Here is a 19,570-nt window from a genome sequence, read left to right on the forward strand (position 1 = left end):
TCTTGGTTTTCAAGGACACCACAGATGATATAATTAGAATATCAGTTACTTTTTCCTCATATTATGCACGTTTTCAGAATAACAATGACACCACCATCACCAAAGTGATTTAATGAAAGGTTCACAAGTTTTTGCATGTACTCTTCCCATTCTTTCTCCATTTGTTTTGTCTTACTATAGCTCCACTGTGAAAACACACAGCCATTAAAGACTACATGTTCTCTATATCTGTCATTTAGATTTAGTTACATGTAACTACCAAGTTAATGCTCACCCAACATTCTTTTTTAAATCTTTATTTTGAAATAATTTTAGACATATAGATGTGTTACAAAAATAGTTCAAGTACATCATCACCCTGTTTCCTCTAAGTTAACAACTTACATACTCACAGCACAATTATCAAAACCAGGAAATTAACATTAGTAAAATACTATTAAACATAAACAGATTTTATTTATATTTTGCCTTTTCCCCCAACTCCCACCCGATCCTTTCTGTTTGAGGATCCATGTCTCATTTTGTTCTTGTGTTTCCTTAGTCTCCTCCAATCTGTGACCATTCCTCATTCTTTCCTTGTCTTTTCTGACCTTGACAGTTATTTTGGAGAGTACCTCTCAATTTGGTCTTGTTTGATGTTTTCTCAAGATTAGATTAAGATATCCATTTTTGATGAAAATTTCACAAAAGAAATGTTGTGCATTATATCAGAGGCTACATGATGATGTACATACCTTGATCATTCAGTTACGGTGGTGTTGGCTGCTCATTCCACTGGAAAGTTAACCATTTCCCCCTTTGTAACAGGTAAATGTCTTGGAGAGATACTTTGAGATTGTGCTAATATCCTGTTTCTCCACAAATTTGCACCCACTAATTTTAGTGTCTGTCAGAGATCTTGCTGCAACAATTACTACTGCAGTATTTCCCTAATGGTAAATTTGTATTATTCTCATTCCTTCTACACTGCAGGGAAATGTAGTCCCTGCAGTGCAAAAGGAATTAATTGACATTCACCTGCAGGGAAGACCTATCCCTTCACCTCCATTTATTTATTTATTCAATTAGGTACTTATATAAGTAGGAACTTATAGATATTTTATTCTAAGATTTAAAATCTATCATCATATAAAGTTGTTGCTAAAACAGTTCTGCTCTCACCACTGAGAGCTCCTTCCAGTTGGCACTGTGTACTACTGAGATGCCTAAATTATTTTTTGAATATGTCCTTAATTTCTGTCATTCTAAGATACTCTAGGCTTATCCTGTATTTTCCCTGCCCATCTCCTGAATCAATCTTGTCTTTAAGGGGCACTAGTTCCTTTTAATGGAAAACAATATTTTGAAATAAAAATCTAGAAGCTAACGGTGCTTATTGCTACTGGGGTATCATTGTTCTTAGATTCCTCTCATGAACAGAGGTAAGAAATACATGTGTGTATATTAAACCGTACACATGAATACATTTATATTTATTTCTATATCACCCACCATTGAGGTTTTGTTAGTCTTTTTGGCTATCTGAAGCTCATTCACTAGAAGATCCCTATAAAAAGACTCATGGGAAATTAGGTCTTCGGTAGCACTTTACCTGCGGCCTCTATGTAAAAGTCAGTTTGGCTAGACATAAAATCTCTGGTTCACATTTTTCCCCCTTAAATATGTTATGGCATTTTCTTCTGGCATAAGTCATTGCTTTCAAATATAGTGATGGCAGTCTTATATTCTTTCCCCTATAAGTTACCTGGTCTTTTTGTCAGGATTGCCAAAGTACTTTCTTCAAAGCCCAATAATTTTACTAGAATATGTCTTGATGTTGGTTGTTCTGGGTTGATTTTCCAAGGTACACAGTGTCTTTTAAATATGTAGTCTCATATCCTTTTTTTATTTCAAGAAGTTTTGTTAAGCATAGTCTTTAGCATTTTTGCCTGTTCCCTTGCTTTGGTTTTCTTTTTTATGGGCCTCTGTTGGATTTTCATTGCGTATCTTCAAATCCTTATCTCTTTCTCTCAAATCTTTATCTCTTTATTCATTTGTTTTTGTTTTTAACTTTTTTAAAAAACACACACCTTTCCATCTGCTATTTATTAAGGGCACTAATTCTTGTGTTTGTTGACTGAGATGTTATTCATAGATTTTTGAAAAATCATAACTCTACCACCTATTAAGTTTTCATATGTTTAGTAAGAATGTGTTTTGGGTAAGCTTTCATTCTCTGCAGTGATGTTATTCTACTTCTTATTCTATTTTGTTATTATAATTCTGTGGGATTTGACCTGGATCTTTTTTAATTTTTTAGTTGCTCATTTTTATGGCAAGTAGACAGTTTTTCTAATTTCACAGCTATAGAGCTCTGCATTTTTTATATTAAAAATTAAAGTGACTTATTTTACGAGGTCACCTACCTCTAGCCTTCTCTCATACTTTTATTTGCACCTTCTTTTTTGCTTGTCTCCATTGTCTTTATTGTACTTAATTTAGATCCTATTCCCAGCAGATTGCACAAAGCTCTGTGTGGAGTTTAGTCCTGGAAGGGAGCTTTGGTTGGAGAAGTTTGAGAAGTCATAAGGCCTAGAGTACCCGAGTCCCTTTAAGATCTTAATTTCACATACTGTTTATAGTTTTTCATTTTTGCCATCAATATGTTCCTTTTATAGGGGAATCTGTAGAGAGTCAAAAACCATGCCACTGACATTTTCCAAAAATTATGAATGATAACTTAAATTATCACCTTCTGATTCTAGGCACAACAAACTCAATCAGAAAAGAAAACTTCAACAGTTTCTCTAATCATGAAACGTTTCTTTTTCTTTTCTTCTTCTTCCCTTCTCTCCCTTCCTTCCTTCATAGAGTAGAATGAAGAGCTAGTATAATACTAAAAACTAAATAATGATGGTATTCAATTACAAAAATTGTATGAATATCCTGAACATAGAAGCCCTGTACACAAAACTATTCTTTAAAATTCTATTAGGCGGGGCTTCGCTGGTGGCGCAGTGGTTGAGAATCTGCCTGCTAATGCAGGGGACACGGGTTTGAGCCCTGGTCTGGGAGGATCCCACATGCCGCGGAGCAACTGGGCCCGTGAGCCACAACTACTGAGCCTGAGCTCTAGAGCCTGTGCTCCGCAACAAGAGAGGCCGCGATAGTGAGAGGCCTGCGCACCGTGATGAAGGGTGGCCCCTGCTTGCCACAACTAGAGAAAGCCCTCGCACAGAAACAAAGACCCAACACAGCAAAAATAAATAAATTAATTAATAAACTCCTACCCCCAACATCTTGAAAAAAAAAAAGTGTTGTGAATATCATAAACAAATTTATTAAAAAAATAAAATTCTATCAGGCATTTTCAAATTGATAGAATTTTAAAGAATGGTTTTGTATATATAGGGCATCTACATGCAGGATATTCACATAATTTTTGTAACTGAAGGTCATCATTAAGTTTTCAGTACTGTACTAGTAAACTTTGGTTCACTAGTTTGGTTTACAGTAATTTATCCTGTAGCTATTTTCTCCACTCTATCAATATTACTTCAGGAAGGCAAAGTAAACAACATTAATTATTCTCCTTAAGACTGAATTCAGGGCTTCCCTGGTGGCGCAGTGGTTAAGGATCTGCCTGCCAATGCAGGGGACACAGGTTCGAGCCCTGGTCCGGGAAGATCCCACATGCTGCGGAGCAACTGAGGCCACGCGCCTAGAGCCCGTGCTCTGCAACAAGACAAGCCACCACAATGAGAAGCCCGTGCACTGCAACAAAGAGTAGCCCCAGCTTGCCACAACTAAAGCAAGCTCACGCACAACAAGGAAGACCCAATGCAGCCAAAAGTAAATAAATAAATTAAAAAAAAAAAAGACTGAATTCAGAAAACCTATTTTGGAATGCAGGCCATAACATCCATTTCTAGATACCAAATGTAGTATAGGAAAGTGCACCAGATTATCCCTTAACTGCTACATTTCCTATTGAACCAATTTCACAAAAAATGAATAAATCAACTCATAAATTGCAGTATCAAAAATGTTTCCATTATATCACCAACCCAATAAATTGGAGTCTTTGGGAAATATTAATTGATAAGGTAAAGATCCTTCCCTGAATATTCAAAGTTTTAATCCCTCCCCCCACCAAAGCTTCTTAGCATCACACCATGACTAGGCCATCTATGTTCCATGGGCTAAGAAAAGCTTTTTTCCTTCTCCTGAGAACTTGACTGTTGGTTAAGTTCTGCTCCTCTTATAAACCAAAAACTGGATGTCAACTCAATCACTAGGCCACAGAGCTCATGTTATCAATAACATCTTACTGACGAACTAAATCTGGATTGAGAAAAAAAAAAAAAAGGCACTGAGAACAGTGTTGGCACATTGTGATGATATACGTGTCAGCTATTTTACCCACTACAACGTAAGCTTCACAAAAGCAAGGAGTTTAGTCTGCCTTGTTTACTAAATTCCCATGCCTAAAATCATGTCTGGCACATAGTAGGTGCACAATAAGTATCTGTCGAATGAATAAGAATTATTTTGCTGTTAGAATAAGAGAAACAGAAGAGACACTATCTAAGAGAAAGAAAAAAACCAGAGAACTAAATGTCTTGCTCCTCCCCTCCTTTGCTTTTCCAAGAGATGTCCTGCCCTACAGACTTTCTTTTAATTGTACTGAGAGTCAGAACATCAGCATTCACTGAGAAATATTTTCAGAAACAGCTGTATGAAAGCCTTTGTTGTCCAGTTGGCCCTCTGCATCCTCAGATAGAAAATATTCAGAAAAAAAAATCCAGAAAGTCCCAAAAAACAAAATTTGAATTTGCCATACACAGGCAACTATTCACATAGCATTTACATTGTATTAGGTATTATAAGTAATCTATGGATGATTTAAATGAAGTACATGGGAGGATGTGCATAGGTGGTATGCAAATACTATTCTATTTTATATAAGGGACTTGAGCCTTCTTGGATTTTGGTATCGGCAGAGGTTCTGGGAGCAATCCCCAGAGAGACCAAGGGATGACCATATTTGTTTTCAAGGTTAGGAGAAGACTGCCTGTTTATAACCTTGATACTCAAACTGTGGTCCTCTGACCAGCAGCATCAACTTGGCCTCTGTAAAAATGGTGAATCAGATAAATCACTAGGTAAACATCATGCATATTAAAATTTGAGAAGTACAGTTCTAGATCACTCTAGTTAAGGGCATAGGCTTTACAAGAATCAGAGTTCAAATCTAGACTCTGACACATTATTATCTATATGACTTGGGCAAGCTTATAACCTTCCAAATTCCTTCATCTGTAAAACTGAAATAATAATAGTAGTACCTCAAAGAGCTGCTAATCCTTTTATTAAGAGGATTAAATAAAAATGCACATGAAGCATTTGGTAGGCTGCAAAAAAGCAGGACAGGCCCAATAAATGTTAGTTGCTGTTATTGTTGAAATTCCCCCCAACATAAGGCCCCCAACAGTGAAATTTTAGAATTAAATACAAGAAAGAGCTTCACTTTATTGAGGAAATAGTTTGTTTTTCTTTCTAATTTAAACTATACAATGACACCCCCCCTTCAAAATCAGTGTAAAATTTAAGTTCACTTAATAGGAATAATTGCCTCTTAAATTTCTATTGCCTTGACCTCTTTGGTCTTGATTTAAATACATTGGAGAAGAAGCAAACACAGGAATGAATGACCAAATGAATATTAAGTCTAAACTCAGAACTAATCCTTAGGGATGCTACTAAAAAAATCTGGAAAATTCAATAACATTATATAGTAAACTTGAAATTTGCTAAGAAAGTAAATCTTAATGGTTCTCATCACAAGAAAAAGTTTTTTGTAACTTTGTATGGAGACAGATAATTACTAAATTTATTGTGGTGATCATTTCACAAGGCATACAATGTCAAATCATTATGTTGTACCCCTGAAATGAATAATAATGTTATATGTCAATTATACTTCAATTTAAAAACATCTTAAAATTCAATAGTGGGTTTAGAGTACTTTAAAATTAACTTTTACTGATGTAGGCTACAAACTGAATTTTAAGATATAGAAAAGAATTTTTCAAATCAGAAATATGGCTTATGAGTAAGACCACCAAAGATATCTGAAATCATATAAACACTGGTCAAAGGAGGACAGTAAACAGGATTTTTGCTAAAAGCAATGCTTAATATGTACGAACATTATAGCCTACATTAAAAGGCATAATTACTTGTTTTTATACAATGCTTGCAGCTAGGGGATGACTTTATGGTTAATTCCCTCAAAGCAGCGAATAAGGTAAAAATATATTGCTTTCAGATTCTAATCAAAACAGTAAAGGAAAACTAACAGTAGAGGAAGAAAGCATAATAAGGAGAGCAAATTCTCTCCCCTGTCATTAAAAGGTATGTTATCAACAAAAAGTATTAACTAAAATGATGTTAGACAAAATTTCAGTTGGTTTCTCTGCTTCTAGAAAAGTTAGGACTTGGTTCTGTCCTTCTGAAGAGGTTACGATTTGATCTGGTCAGTTAAGCATATTAGGAAGCTCAATCAGGAAATCAAGTTTAATAATTATAATTCTTGGAGACTTAAGGATTTGCTAAGGGCAACCCAAAACAAAACAAAGAAAACCAATCCACACCACACACACACAAACAACTGAAGAATTGGCAAAGAACTTGAATAGATATTTTTCCAGAGAAGATATACAAATGACTAAGTACATGAAAAGGTGTTCAACATCATTATAGTCATTATGAAACGGCAAATCAAAACCACAGATAGGGCTTCCCTGGTGATGCAGTGGTTGAGAGTCCGCCTGCCGATGCAGGGGATACGGGTTTGTGCCCCGGTCCAGGAAGATCCCACATGCCGCGGAGCGGCTGGGCCCGTGAGCTATGGCCGCTGACCCTGCATGTCCGGAGCCTGTGCTCCGCAACGAGAGAGGCCACAGCAGTGAGAGGCCCATGTACTGCAAAAAAACCACCACAGATACCACCTCACATCCATTAGAATGGCTATTATTTTAAAACAAAGAAAAGAAAAGGAAGTGACAAGTGATGTGTACCTTGTGAAAAAACTGGAACCCTTATGCATTATTGGTAGGAATGTAAAATGGTGCAGTGGCTGTAGAAAATGGTATGGCAGAGGCTCAAAAAATTAAAAACAGAACTATCATCAGATCCAGTAATTCTACTTCAGGTATATACCCAAAAGAAGTGAAAGCAGGTATCTATACACCCACTTTCATAGCAGCACTATTCTCAATAGAAAAACGGTAGAAGAAACCCAAGCATCCAGTGACAGATGAATACATAAAATGTGGTAGATACACACAATGGAATATTAGCCTTAAAAAGGAAAAATTCTGATACTTGGACAATATGGATGAACACTGAAGACATTAAGCTCAATGAAAATGAGACGGTCACAAATGGACAAATACTACCATGATTTCTCTGAAGTAAGGTTCCTAGAGTTAATCAAATTCATAGAGAAAGAAAGTAGAATGATGGATGCCTGGGGCTGAGGGGAGGAGGAAAGGGGAATTAGTGTTTAATGAGTACACAGTTTCAGTTGGGGAAGGTAAGTCTGGAGATGAATGGTGGTGACAATTGCACAACACAAATGAACTTAATGCCATAGAACTGTACACTTAAAAATGGTTAAAATGATAAAATTTTGTTATGTATATTTTACCACAATAATTTTTAAAAAGTTCACTAATATTTTGTACTCTTAAATTAGTAACAGATATTATGTTTTGATGATATGAACATTTTTTATTTAAATTTTTTAAATGTTCAATATAAAAGACCAAAGTCCTCAATGGTTTTTTGCCGCTGTTTCTTTTTTTTTTTTTTCATTAAATAAAAGGAAAATGTACCTCCTTTTACAGGAAGGGTTAAAAATTTTCAAATTGAGGGAATTTCAATTTATATAGCTGGGAAGAGGAGTAGAAAAGAGAAGAAATTACAAAACAAAGCAAAACAAAACACACAAAAAAAACCTTGTTTAGGTGTTTCTTCCTCCTTTTTAGTCTCCTCATCCTCTAAGCTGGGACTTTCCCGGGAAGAGTTGTCCTGTTGGCTAGAGTTTTTCAATAGTACAGGATCAATTTGTGCTTTCAGGAGCGCAAGAGTCTCAGCCAACTCGTTTCGATTTCTAAAAAAGTGGAAAAAAAAAAAAAGACAGCATAAAAATCTTTCTTGTTTTCTAAGACCTGTGTTGCCAGGGGTTGGGGGGGAGGGTCAGAGAATTGGGAGCCTGGGGTTAGCAGATGCAAACTAGTATATATAAGATGGATAAACAACAAGGTCCTATTGTATAGCACACGGGACTATATTTAATATCCTGTGATAAACCATAATGGAAAAGAATATGAAAAAGAATATGTATAACGGAGTCACCTTGCTGTACAGCAGAAATTAACACAACACTGCAAATCAACTATACTTCAATAAAATTTAAAAAATCTTTCTTCTGTTCTAAAGAGATTTCAGAATATATCTATTAGAAATTAAAATTGAAAAAAGAAAAACATATTAAGAACATCAAAAAACACTAGTACAGGACTTCCCTGGTGGCACAGTGGTTCAGAGTCCACCTGCCGATGCAGGGGACACGGGTTTGTGCCCCGGTCCGGGAAGATCCCACATGCCGCGGAGCGGCTGGGCCCGTGAGCCATGGCCTCTGAGCCTGCGCTCCGCAACGGGAGAGGCCACAACAGTGAGAGGGCCGCATACCACACACACACACACAAAAAACACACAAAAAAACACACTAGTACAGCTAACCCTAATTAACCTTAAATTTTAAAATTAAGTATTAGGAATGAATACATATTAAAATAAACTCTTCCCCAAAGAGGGGAATAGTCTTAAGACTATTCTATTGATTTGAATGGCAATGCAAATCTCTTTGGTTAAAAAGAACAATAGGAACAAAAATTAAACAAAAAGCTAAGTTGGATAATTTTTTTTAAATACTATGCAATGTCTAGGGAGTACAAAATCAATGGAAAACTTCCTTGAAGAAGAATTTTTTTTAAACTAAATGATTCAAGTTTTTGATTCATATGGGAGTAAGAACTCTTTTCCACCTACAGAGAGAATAATATTTGAAACTGCTAAGGAAGTCTACTAACACAGTTCAAAAACCCAAAATTTTAAGTTATGGATGCTGCTTTGTCAATTAGAGTTTACAACTACAGGAAGGGAATTCATTTTGAATAAAAATTACAAGAAAATCCCAAATAAATAAGATACCAATCTACCAATTATCTGTTTTTTCTACCAAATCCGCAGGTGTAGTATGGTCAATTTTAATGCCACTTACAAACAAGAAAACTAATTTAAATATTTTCCTGCTCAGATAAACAGGGTGTAACAGTGAAAACAAAAAGGAAACCCTGGACTAAGAGTTGAGAAACTTAGTTCTAGATCTGCTACTAAGTTAATTAAACAGCACCATGATCTTCCCATCTGTGTCATCAAAGCACCGTGCATGCACCTCTAATTCTATGTAGTTAGTATTAAGATGAAACTACTTGTTTTCTTATCTGTCATGCCACATATGTCCTCTATCCTGTTTCCACCTCTGTGCTAGCTGCCTTATGAAGTAGGCTCTAAAAAAATGTTTAATGAATGAATAGAATCCCTGTTCCTAAACTAAATGGCGATGTACCCCTGGACAGGTCATCTATCTTCACTAGCCCTGAGTTTCCTTACCTATAAAAGACTAGATTCTCTCAAGTATTATTAAATTGGCTTCCAAAGAAAGTAATAAAATTGCCAGTGATTGACATCTTTCAGAAATTAAAATGACAACCATTTTGTCATTGTGTATGACAATGAACACAGGTTTATACATATTAAAAATATTGTGCATGGAAATGAATACGTTTATATATAACTATCACATTAGCATATACAATAAAATGAATAGTTTTAGGATTTTAATTACCTAATAGTAGAAGGTCAGATTAGATGCACTTTCAAGATCATGTCTGGTACTACATCCACTTTACAAAAAAGGAAAATTAAAACCCAGATATGTTAAATAAATTAATTTTTGGCTAAGTTTCTATCTCTGAATTTCAGTAGACCAACCTGATTCTAACCTAAGCCTCTATCCACTTAATGTTATTACTATGATATTTCACTGAGAATTCTATTTGTTATTTTTTGAGGTCATGCTGGGAACTGCATGACCTCAACCCATTTGTTATTTTTTGAGGTCATGCTGGGAACTGAAAAAAATATTGAAGTATTTCACTATACCTATTTTTAAAAGCTGCTGAACATTACAAGAGTGCCAATATTGCTAGAAAATCCATGTCAATTACTTCCACTACTCTAAGCAACAAAAAAATTTAGCAGAAAAATTAATTAAGAACTCCCCTAAAGGCTTTTAACCTGACTACAGTATTAAAATGCAAACCTAAAATAGCCATTATATGAAAACAGAAAACTACCCATCTGGATTTCTCCTGTTTCAATCTTACAATTAGATTTAGTATGCTAAGTAATTTTTAAAAAACCCTAAATTAGAACTAGAGGGTATTTTAATAAATATACATATATTAAAATTATATCCAAATTTCTTACAGGACCTTTTATTTTTAGTACGATTTTTAAAGGTTACTTTCCATTTACAGTTATTACAAAATATTGGCTATACTCCCCATTGTTGTACAATACATTCTTGAGTCTATCTTACACCCAACAGTCTGTACCTCCCCCTCCCACTGGTAAACACTAGTTTGTTCTCTATATCTGTGAGTCTGCCTATATTTTGTTTTATTCACTAGTTTGTTGTATTTTTTAGATTCCACATGTTAGTGATATCATAAAGTATTTGCATTTCTCTGTCTGACTTATTTCACTTAGCATAATGCCCTCCAAGTTCATCCATGCAAATGGCAAAATTTCTTTCAAGACTGAGTAGTATTCCATTGTGCGTATATGTGTATGTGTGTTTGTGTATATAAATATATGTAAACCACAACAGATTCATGTATGTTAATTTTGTTTCCTGCAACTTTTCCAAATTCACTGCTGAACTCCAGTAGTTTTCTGGTAGCGTCTTTAGGATTTTCTATGTACAGCACCATGTCATCTGCAAACAGTGGCAGTTTAAGGCAGTTTCCTCCTTTCCAATTTGTATTTTTTAATTTCTTTTTCTTCTCTGATTGATGTGGCTAGGACTTCCAAAATTATGTTGAATAAAAGTGGTGAGAGTGGGGATCTTTGTCTTGTTCCCGATCTTAGAGGAAATACTTATATAGCTTTTCACCATAGAGTATGATGTTAGCTGTGCGTTTGTCATATACAGCCTTTATGATGTTGAGGTACGTTCCTTCTATGCCCACTTTCTGGAGTGTTTTTATCATAAGTGGACGTTGAATTTTATCAAAAGCTTTCTGCATCTATTGAGATGATTATATGGTTTTCATTCTTCAATTTGTTAATGTGGTATATCACGCTGATTTGCAGATATTGAGAAATCCTTGCATCCCTGAGATCAATCCCATTTGATCACAGTGTATGATCCTTTCAACGTTCTGAGATTTTTTTTTTGGCTGCGCCACATGGCATATGAAATCTTATTAGTTCCCTGACCAGAGATCGAACCTGCACCCCCAGCAGTGTAAGTGTGGAGTCTTAACCACTGGGCCAGAGAAGTCCCCTTTTAATGTATTACTGGATTCGGTTTGCTAGTATTTGGTTGAGGATTTTTGCATCTTTGTTCATCAGTGATATTGGCCTGTAATTTTCTTTTTTTATGATATCTTTGTCTGGTTTTCATATCAGGGTGATGTTGGCCTCACAGAATGAGTGTGGAAGTGTTCCTTCCTCTGCAATGTTTTGGAATAGTTTCAGAAGGATAGGTGTTAACACTTCTCTAAAGGGTTGGTAAAATTCATAACTGACCCACTTTGCTGTACAGCAGAAATTAACACAACACTGTAAATCAACTATACTCCAATAAAAAAATTAATTAAAACCAAAAAAAAAAAAAAAAGGGGGGGGGGTTTGTAGAATTCTCCTGTGAAGCCATCTGGTCCTCTACAGGACCTTTTATTTTTTTAAATAAATTTGTGGGGTTAAAAAAAAAATATTTATTTATTTGGTTGTGTCGGGTCTTAGTTGTGGCAGTCAGGCTCCTTAGTTGTGGCATGTGCACTCTTAGTTGCGGCATGCATGTGGGATCTAATTCCCAGACCAGGGATTGAACCCAGGCCCCCTGCATTGGGAGCATGGAGTCTTAACCACTGTGCCACCAGGGAGGTCCCTACAGGACCTTTTAAAATAGACTGTGGATTCTAACAACAGTTCAGTTGCTTTGCCCTCCCTCTCTCCATTGTTTTCTTTTCTTTAAAACATTTCTTCACTGAAGCATATTAAATCAGATATATTCCTCCAAAATGCCATGTTCTCTTATGATCTCAGGTGTTTACATTTCTGTTCTCTTCAGTCCAAAGTGCATTTCAGACTAACTCCAATCATTATTTCAAAGACAAACACAGAATGGATAAACGTGGTATATCCATATAAGGGGGAATATTATTTAGCCATAAAAAGGAATGGAGTACCGATTCTTACTACATAGATGAACCTTGAAAATATTATGCTATCTGAAAGAAGCCAGACACGAAGGCCACATATTGTATGATTTTATGTATATACAGTGTCTAGAAAGGCAACTTAGGGAAACATAAAGTAGACTGGCAGCTGCCATGGGCTGGGGAAAGGGAAAATGGTGAGTAAATGCTAATGCACAGGGTATGGGGTTTCTTTGTGGGGTGAGGAAAATGCCCTGGAGTTAGATAGTGGTGATAGCTTCACAACTTTGAGAATATACTAAAAATCACTAAATTGTATTTTTTAAAAGTGATGGTGACTTGGACAAGAATGTAGTTATGAAAGGAATGAGGAACATTTAAACACTGGATCCATTTTGCATAGAGAGCTGACTGGATTTGCTGCAAGAATGGATGGGAAGTGAGAGAAAAAGAAAAGTTAATGATGTGCCTCCCAAGTTTTGGATCCAAGTAAACATGGATGTTCTTAACTGTGATGGGAGAAACATATTGAAGTGGAAAGGCTGGAAGCTCAAGTTATGGGCAGACTGACTGATGTTGACTTAATGGATTCTTAACTATCTGTACCTAAAGTTAATCTAGACTTGAGTGAAGTAGAACATATCATCCTAATTGTATAATATATATATAATATATATATGATTGGAATATATAATTATATATTCCTATCATATAATGTGGAATATGATTTTTCTTAGTCTAAGGGATGTTCAGAGTTAGAGTTAGTGGTAGGGATAAACCGTTCAGAAGCAATTGACCTGATAGCCCAATTCAATTAAAAAAAAAAAAAAAAAAAAGGGCTTCCCTGGTGGCGCAGTGGTTGAGAGTCCGCCTGCCGATGCAGGGGATGCGGGTTCGTGCCCCGGTCTGGGAGGATCCCACATGCCGCGGAGCGGCTGGGCCCGTGAGCCATGGCCGCTGAGGCTGTGCTTCCGGAGCCTGTGCTCCACAACAGGAGAGGCCACAACAGTGAGAGGCCGTGTACCGCAAAAAAAAAAGACAAAACAAAAACACAGCCAAGCATAGGTATCATCTGCCAAGTATGGGTTAGGTATCTGGTTCCTCCATAGCACACTGGAGTGATCTCCATCACAGATCACATTTATGACACTATATTACCATTTACTATTTCCCTGTATCTTTCTACCACAATATGGAGAGCTTAGGAATGGCATCATGTCTTTGTACCTCCAGAGCACAGGACAGTTAGTTATACAGCAAGTCTTTAGCAAACACCTGTAATATATGATTCCAAGGTTTACCAATAATTTTCCATCTTTTTCATGCAAGTCCAAATTACTGAGTAGACAAAAAGGAGGATAACTGAGTATGACAGTATTCCTTAAGGGGGCCAAGAAACTGAAGGAAGGTATTAATGAGTGATATCAAAGAAGTTAACATTAGTGAGTGATCACTATGCTCCAGGAATTACTCCAGAAGCATTACATGAATTAATTCATATAATTCCAATATAATCTGATTAAATAGGTACTATTATTACCCCCATTTTATAAGACTAGGAAAGTGAGAACATGCAGAAAGGTACAGTAATTTGCTTATGGTCACAGTTAGTACATATTAAAGGCAGAACTGAATTATAGACAGTCTGACTTCAGAGACCATCTTTTCAATCACTGTGCTATATTAGCAGCATGTCTTGACAGATTTTCTAATTATGGGTTCATGAAAACTCGGTATACTATTTAGAAATCAGCTCTTTGAAAATGATTGTCAAACCACTATCAATACTTAAAATATTTTTATTGAGGTATAATTGACATCCATTGAAATGAACAGACCTTAGGTGTTCAGTTAATCAGTTTTGACACATGCATACATCTGTGTAATCCACACATCTATCAAGATAAGGAATATTACACATCAACCCAGAAAACTCCCCCCTGCCCTGTCCTCCTACTCAATCCCTCTCCTCCACCAAAAGCAAAAATGAATTACAGTTTTGAACACTGTAACCATAGATCAGTTTAGTTAATTCCAGAACTTAAAGGGAATAAAACAGTATGTACTTTTTGGCTTCTCACACATGATAATGCCTTTGAGACAAATCCACAGAGTTGCATGCATTATAGGTCATTTCTTTTTATTGCCTAGTAATAATCCATATATGGGGACCATTATGAACAAAGATGCTATGAACATTATTATACAAGGTTTTTTGTAAACATTTGGTTTCATTTCTCTAAGATAAATACCTAAGAGTGAAATCACTGGGTTATAGGGTAACAGTTTGTTTAACATTCGAACAAATGGCCGAAGTGTAAGTGGTTATACCATTTTACATTCCCACCAGCAAGGTGTTTAAGAGCTCCAGTTGGTCCACATACTTGCTAACATTTGGTACTGTAAGTCATTTTCATTTTAGTCATTCCAGTGGACGTAAAGTAGTATCTCATTATGGTTTAAATTGGGAATTCTCTGATGAATAATGGTATCAAACCAAATGGTATCATTTTTTCATGCGAATATGGGCCATATGTATATATCTTTACAAAGAAACTGTTCAACAGTCTGCATAAAACTTTATCTTTCTTAGCAGACCTAGTATAAAAGCACTTTCAGCAGTCGCTTTCTGATTTTGAAGAATCGCCTAATGAAGTCTGGTCTAAGATGTGCTAAAATTCTCTGATCATTAATAACCAATAACTACCACTTCATGGTATTCATATATTTTGCTCATCTTTTACATTCCTAAAGAAAATTGCTTGATGTATCCCCTAGCATAATATCACTTATAGCATGTTATTTCGTCAGACATAGAAAATATTTTTCTGTACTTTATCCTCTTTCATTGAGGACTAAAGTAGTGATGAAATAACTATAACAAATACTATTTTTTCACAGCAATTATGTTTTGAACATTAGTTGAAATGAGTGGGACACTGGCTAGAGCTCAAACATTTTTGTTTGTTTTTTACATTTTTGTTTTTGAAACATAATACTTGGTTACGCCATACATAACTGCCGGTTTGATAGGTTAAAATGTTCAAATGTTGGCAATTTCATTGCCAATGTTGGCAATGTTGGTTAAATGAAACTTAATGATTTTTACTATTTTGTAAGTAACTTACTAAATCTAAGTGTTCAAACTTAAAATACAATTATATTTCAGTTAACCACTTCCTATCTATCCATCTCATATACATTTATATTATAAATTTTACACACACAGGAATGGAAATTGCAGAAGTTTTAAAACTATGATGTTATAGCATTAAATTTAAAAAAAACTTAAGAACTTAATTTTTTTTCCTTTTTTTTTTGCAGTACGCGGGCCTCTCACTGTTGTGGCCTCTCCCGTTGCGGAGCACAGGCTCCGGACACGCAGTCTCAGCAGCCATGGCTCACGGGCCCAACCTCTCCGAGGCATGTGGGATCTTCCCGGACCGGGGCACGAACCCGTGTCCCCTGCATCAGCAGGCGGACTCTCAACCACTGTGCCACCAGGGAAGCCCAAGAACTTAATTTTTTAAGAGCAGTTTTAGGGTCTAAGCAAAATTGAGAAGGTACAGAGATTTCACATGTATTCCATGGCCATGCACAGCTTCCTCCATTCTTAAGATTATGTTTGTTACAACTGATGAATCTATCCTGACACACAACTACCACCCAGAGTCCATAGTTCACGTTACGGTTACCCTTAGTGTGGTACATTCTACGGGTCTGGACATATATATACCAACACTCATCCATCATTACAATAGTATCAGACAGAGTAGTTTTACTGCTCTGAAAATTCTCTGTGCTTCACCGATTCATCCCTCATTCCTCTCTAAACCCTGACAACCACTGTTCTTTTTACTTTCTCCATAGTTTTATGTCTTCCAGAACGTCATATAGTTGAAATCATACAGTTAATTTCAGACTGCCTTCTTTCTTTTATTAATATGATTTAACCTCCGCGTCTGTTCATGGCTTGAAAGCTCATTTGTTTTGTTTTAGACAATATACCATCGTCTGGATGCACCTCAGTTTATCCATTTACCTACTGAAGGATATTCTTAGCTGCTCTCAAGTTTTGCCAAGTTATGAGTAAAGCTGCTACAAACATTCATGTGCAGGTTTTTGTATAGACGTAAGTCTTCAACTTCTTTGGGCAAATACCGAGGAAGATGATTGCTGGATCATATGGTAATGTTTAATTTTGTAAGAAGCCAGCAAACTGTCTTCCAAAGTGGCTGTGCCATTTTGCATTCCCATCAGCGATGAATCAAAGTTCCTATTGCTCCATATTCTCACCAGCATTTGGTGTTATCAGTGTTCTTGATTCTGGCCACTGTAATAGGTGTCTAGTAATACCTCACTGTTGTCTTAATTTACATTTCCCTGATGAAATAGGACACGGTGCATCTTTTCCTGTGATGATCTGCCATCTGTCTGATAAGGTCTTTGGCCCATTATAAATCAGGTTGTTTGTTTTCTTACTGTTGGACTTGAAGAGTTTTTTGTATATTTTGAATAACAGTCCTCTATCAGATATGTCTTTTGTAAATTATTTTCTGCCATTCTGTGGCTTATATTTGCATTATGCTGACACTGTCTTTCACAGAGCAGAAATTTTTTAATTTTAATGAAGTTCAGAATATCAATTCTTTCTTTCATGGATTGCACCTTTGGTATTGCATCAAAAAAGTTATCATCAAACCTGAGGTAATCTAGAATTTCTTCTATGTTACCTTCTTGGAGTTTCATAGTTTTGCATTTTACATGTTGGTCTGTGATTCATTTTGAGTTAATTTTTGTAAACGTTGTAAAGCTCTGTGTCTAGATTCAATTTTTTGCAAGTGAATGTCCAGCACCATTTGTAAAGACTATCTTTTCTCCACTGTATTGCCTTTGCTCCTTTGTCAAATGTAAGTTAACTATATTTATGCGTGTCTATTTCAGTGCTCTTTATTCTGTCCCACTGATCTACTTGTCTATTCTCTTGCCAATACCACACTCTTCATTATGATAGTTTTATAGTAAGTCATGGACTCAGGTACTGTCAGTACTTCAACTTTGTTCTTCTACAACACTGTGTATTCTAGGTCTTTTGTCTATAAGTTTTAGAGTCAGTTTGTTGATATCCACAAATAAATTGCTGGGATTTTGATTGGGATTGCGGTGAAATCTACAGATTAAGTTGGGAAGAAGTAACATCTTGACAATATTGTGTTCTTGTCCCTGAACATGGAATAGCTCTCCATTTATTGATTCTTCTTTGATTCCTTTGATTAGAATTTTGTTTTCCTCGTATACACTTTTTCATATTTCGTTAGATTTATACCTAGGTATTTCAGTTTTAGGGGAGCTAATGTAAAGGTATTATGTTTTTAAATTCAGATTCTACACATTCACTGATGGTATATAGGAAAGGGATTGACATTTGTGTATTAACATTTTATCCTGCAACACTGCTATAATCACGAATTAGTTCCAGGAGATTTTTTGGTTGATTCTTTCAGATTTTCTACATAGAAAATGACGTCATTGGCAAGAAAAGACAGTTTTATTTCTCCCTTCTCAATCTGTGTATCTCTTCTTTCCTTTTCTTAACTTACTGCATTAATTAGAACTTCCAGTATGATGTTGCAAAGGAATGAAGCGAGCAGATACCCTTGCCTTGTTCCTGATCTTAGTGGGAAAAACTTCAAGTTTCTCCTCATTAAATAGATGTTACATGTAGGTTTTTGTAGCTTTTTTTAAAAATAATTTTAAATTAAATATTCAGCTAACAAATCTATTAGATGCCCCTTAACTTTTGTTGAAAGCCAAGTACTGGAAATCCTCCAATTCTGATTAGGATTTATTCTCTGCCTCCATAGCAAATCAGGTTGTTTGTTTTTTGGGTTTTTTTTGGCCGCGTCACATGGCTCGCGGGATCTTAGTTCCCCATCCAGGGATGGAACCCGGGGCCCCAGCAGTGGAACTGCAGAGTCCTAACCACTGGAACGCCAGGGAATTCCCAATATATATATTTTTTAATCAAGGAAGTTTCCATCTCTTCCTACTTTACTAAGAGTTTTAATCATGAAAGGGTGTTGAATCTTATCAAATGATTTTTATGTATGTATTGACATGATCATGTAATATTTTCTTCTTTAACCTGGTGATGTGTGAAAACTGGTTTTCAAATATTGAACCAGCCTTGTATACGTGGGATAAATCCCACTTGGTCATGGTGTATTATACTTTTTATGCATTGTTGGTTTTAATTTGCTAATATTTTTTGAAAATTTTTGTCTTTATGTTCATGAGAGATACTAGTCTATAATTTTCTTTCTTTATAATATCTTTGTCTGGTTTGCATATTAAGGTACTACTGGCCTCACATAATTAGTTAGGAATTATTCTGTCTCCTTCTATCTTCTGAAAAAGACTGAAGAAAATCGGTATAATTTCTTCCATAAATGTTTGGTAGAATTCACTACTGAACCCATCTGAGCCTGGTGTTCCATTTTAGAAGGTTAATTACTGATCCAATTTCTTTAATAGAGACTTGTGCATTTTACCTATTTTTCTGTTGTGAGATTTAGCACATTGTCCTTTTCAATTAATTGGTCCATTTCATCTAGGTTATCAAATCTTTGCGAATCCAGTTATTCACAGCATCAGCATTCCTTTATTACCCTTTTAATGTCCATGGGATATACAGTGATGTCCTCTTTTTCATTTCTTTTTTTTTTTGCAGTACGCGGGCCCCCCACTGCCGCGGCCTCTCCCGTTGCGGAGCACAGGCCCCGGACGCACAGGCCCAGAGGCCCTGGCCCACGGGCCCAGCCGCTCCATGGCACGCGGGATCCTCCCGGACCGGGGCACGAACCCACGTCCCCTGCATCGGCAGGCGGACTCCCAACCACTGCGCCACCAGGGAAGCCCTCTCTTCACAAAGCCTTCCCCAAAATGAGAGACCTATATGGATAAAACGGTTCACTACATTTGTCCAAAATAGTACTAGTATGTCAAGTTAA

General features: G+C 36.1%; 1 protein-coding gene across 2 annotated transcripts in view; it reads right to left on the minus strand.

Annotated features, from left to right (window-relative positions):
- Positions 1-19,570, minus strand: part of RSF1 (remodeling and spacing factor 1) — a 169,600-nt gene that overhangs the window by 44,075 nt on the left and 105,955 nt on the right. For both annotated transcript variants that reach the window (XM_079929758.1, XM_079929757.1), the window contains exon 5: positions 8,004-8,158. In XM_079929758.1, the coding sequence (XP_079785884.1) occupies positions 8,004-8,158 (155 nt within the window). The remainder of the gene's footprint in view (positions 1-8,003; positions 8,159-19,570) is intronic.

This window comes from Stenella coeruleoalba, assembly GCF_951394435.1.
Source record: "Stenella coeruleoalba genome assembly, chromosome: 8".
NCBI classification, from domain to species: Eukaryota; Metazoa; Chordata; class Mammalia; order Artiodactyla; family Delphinidae; genus Stenella; species Stenella coeruleoalba.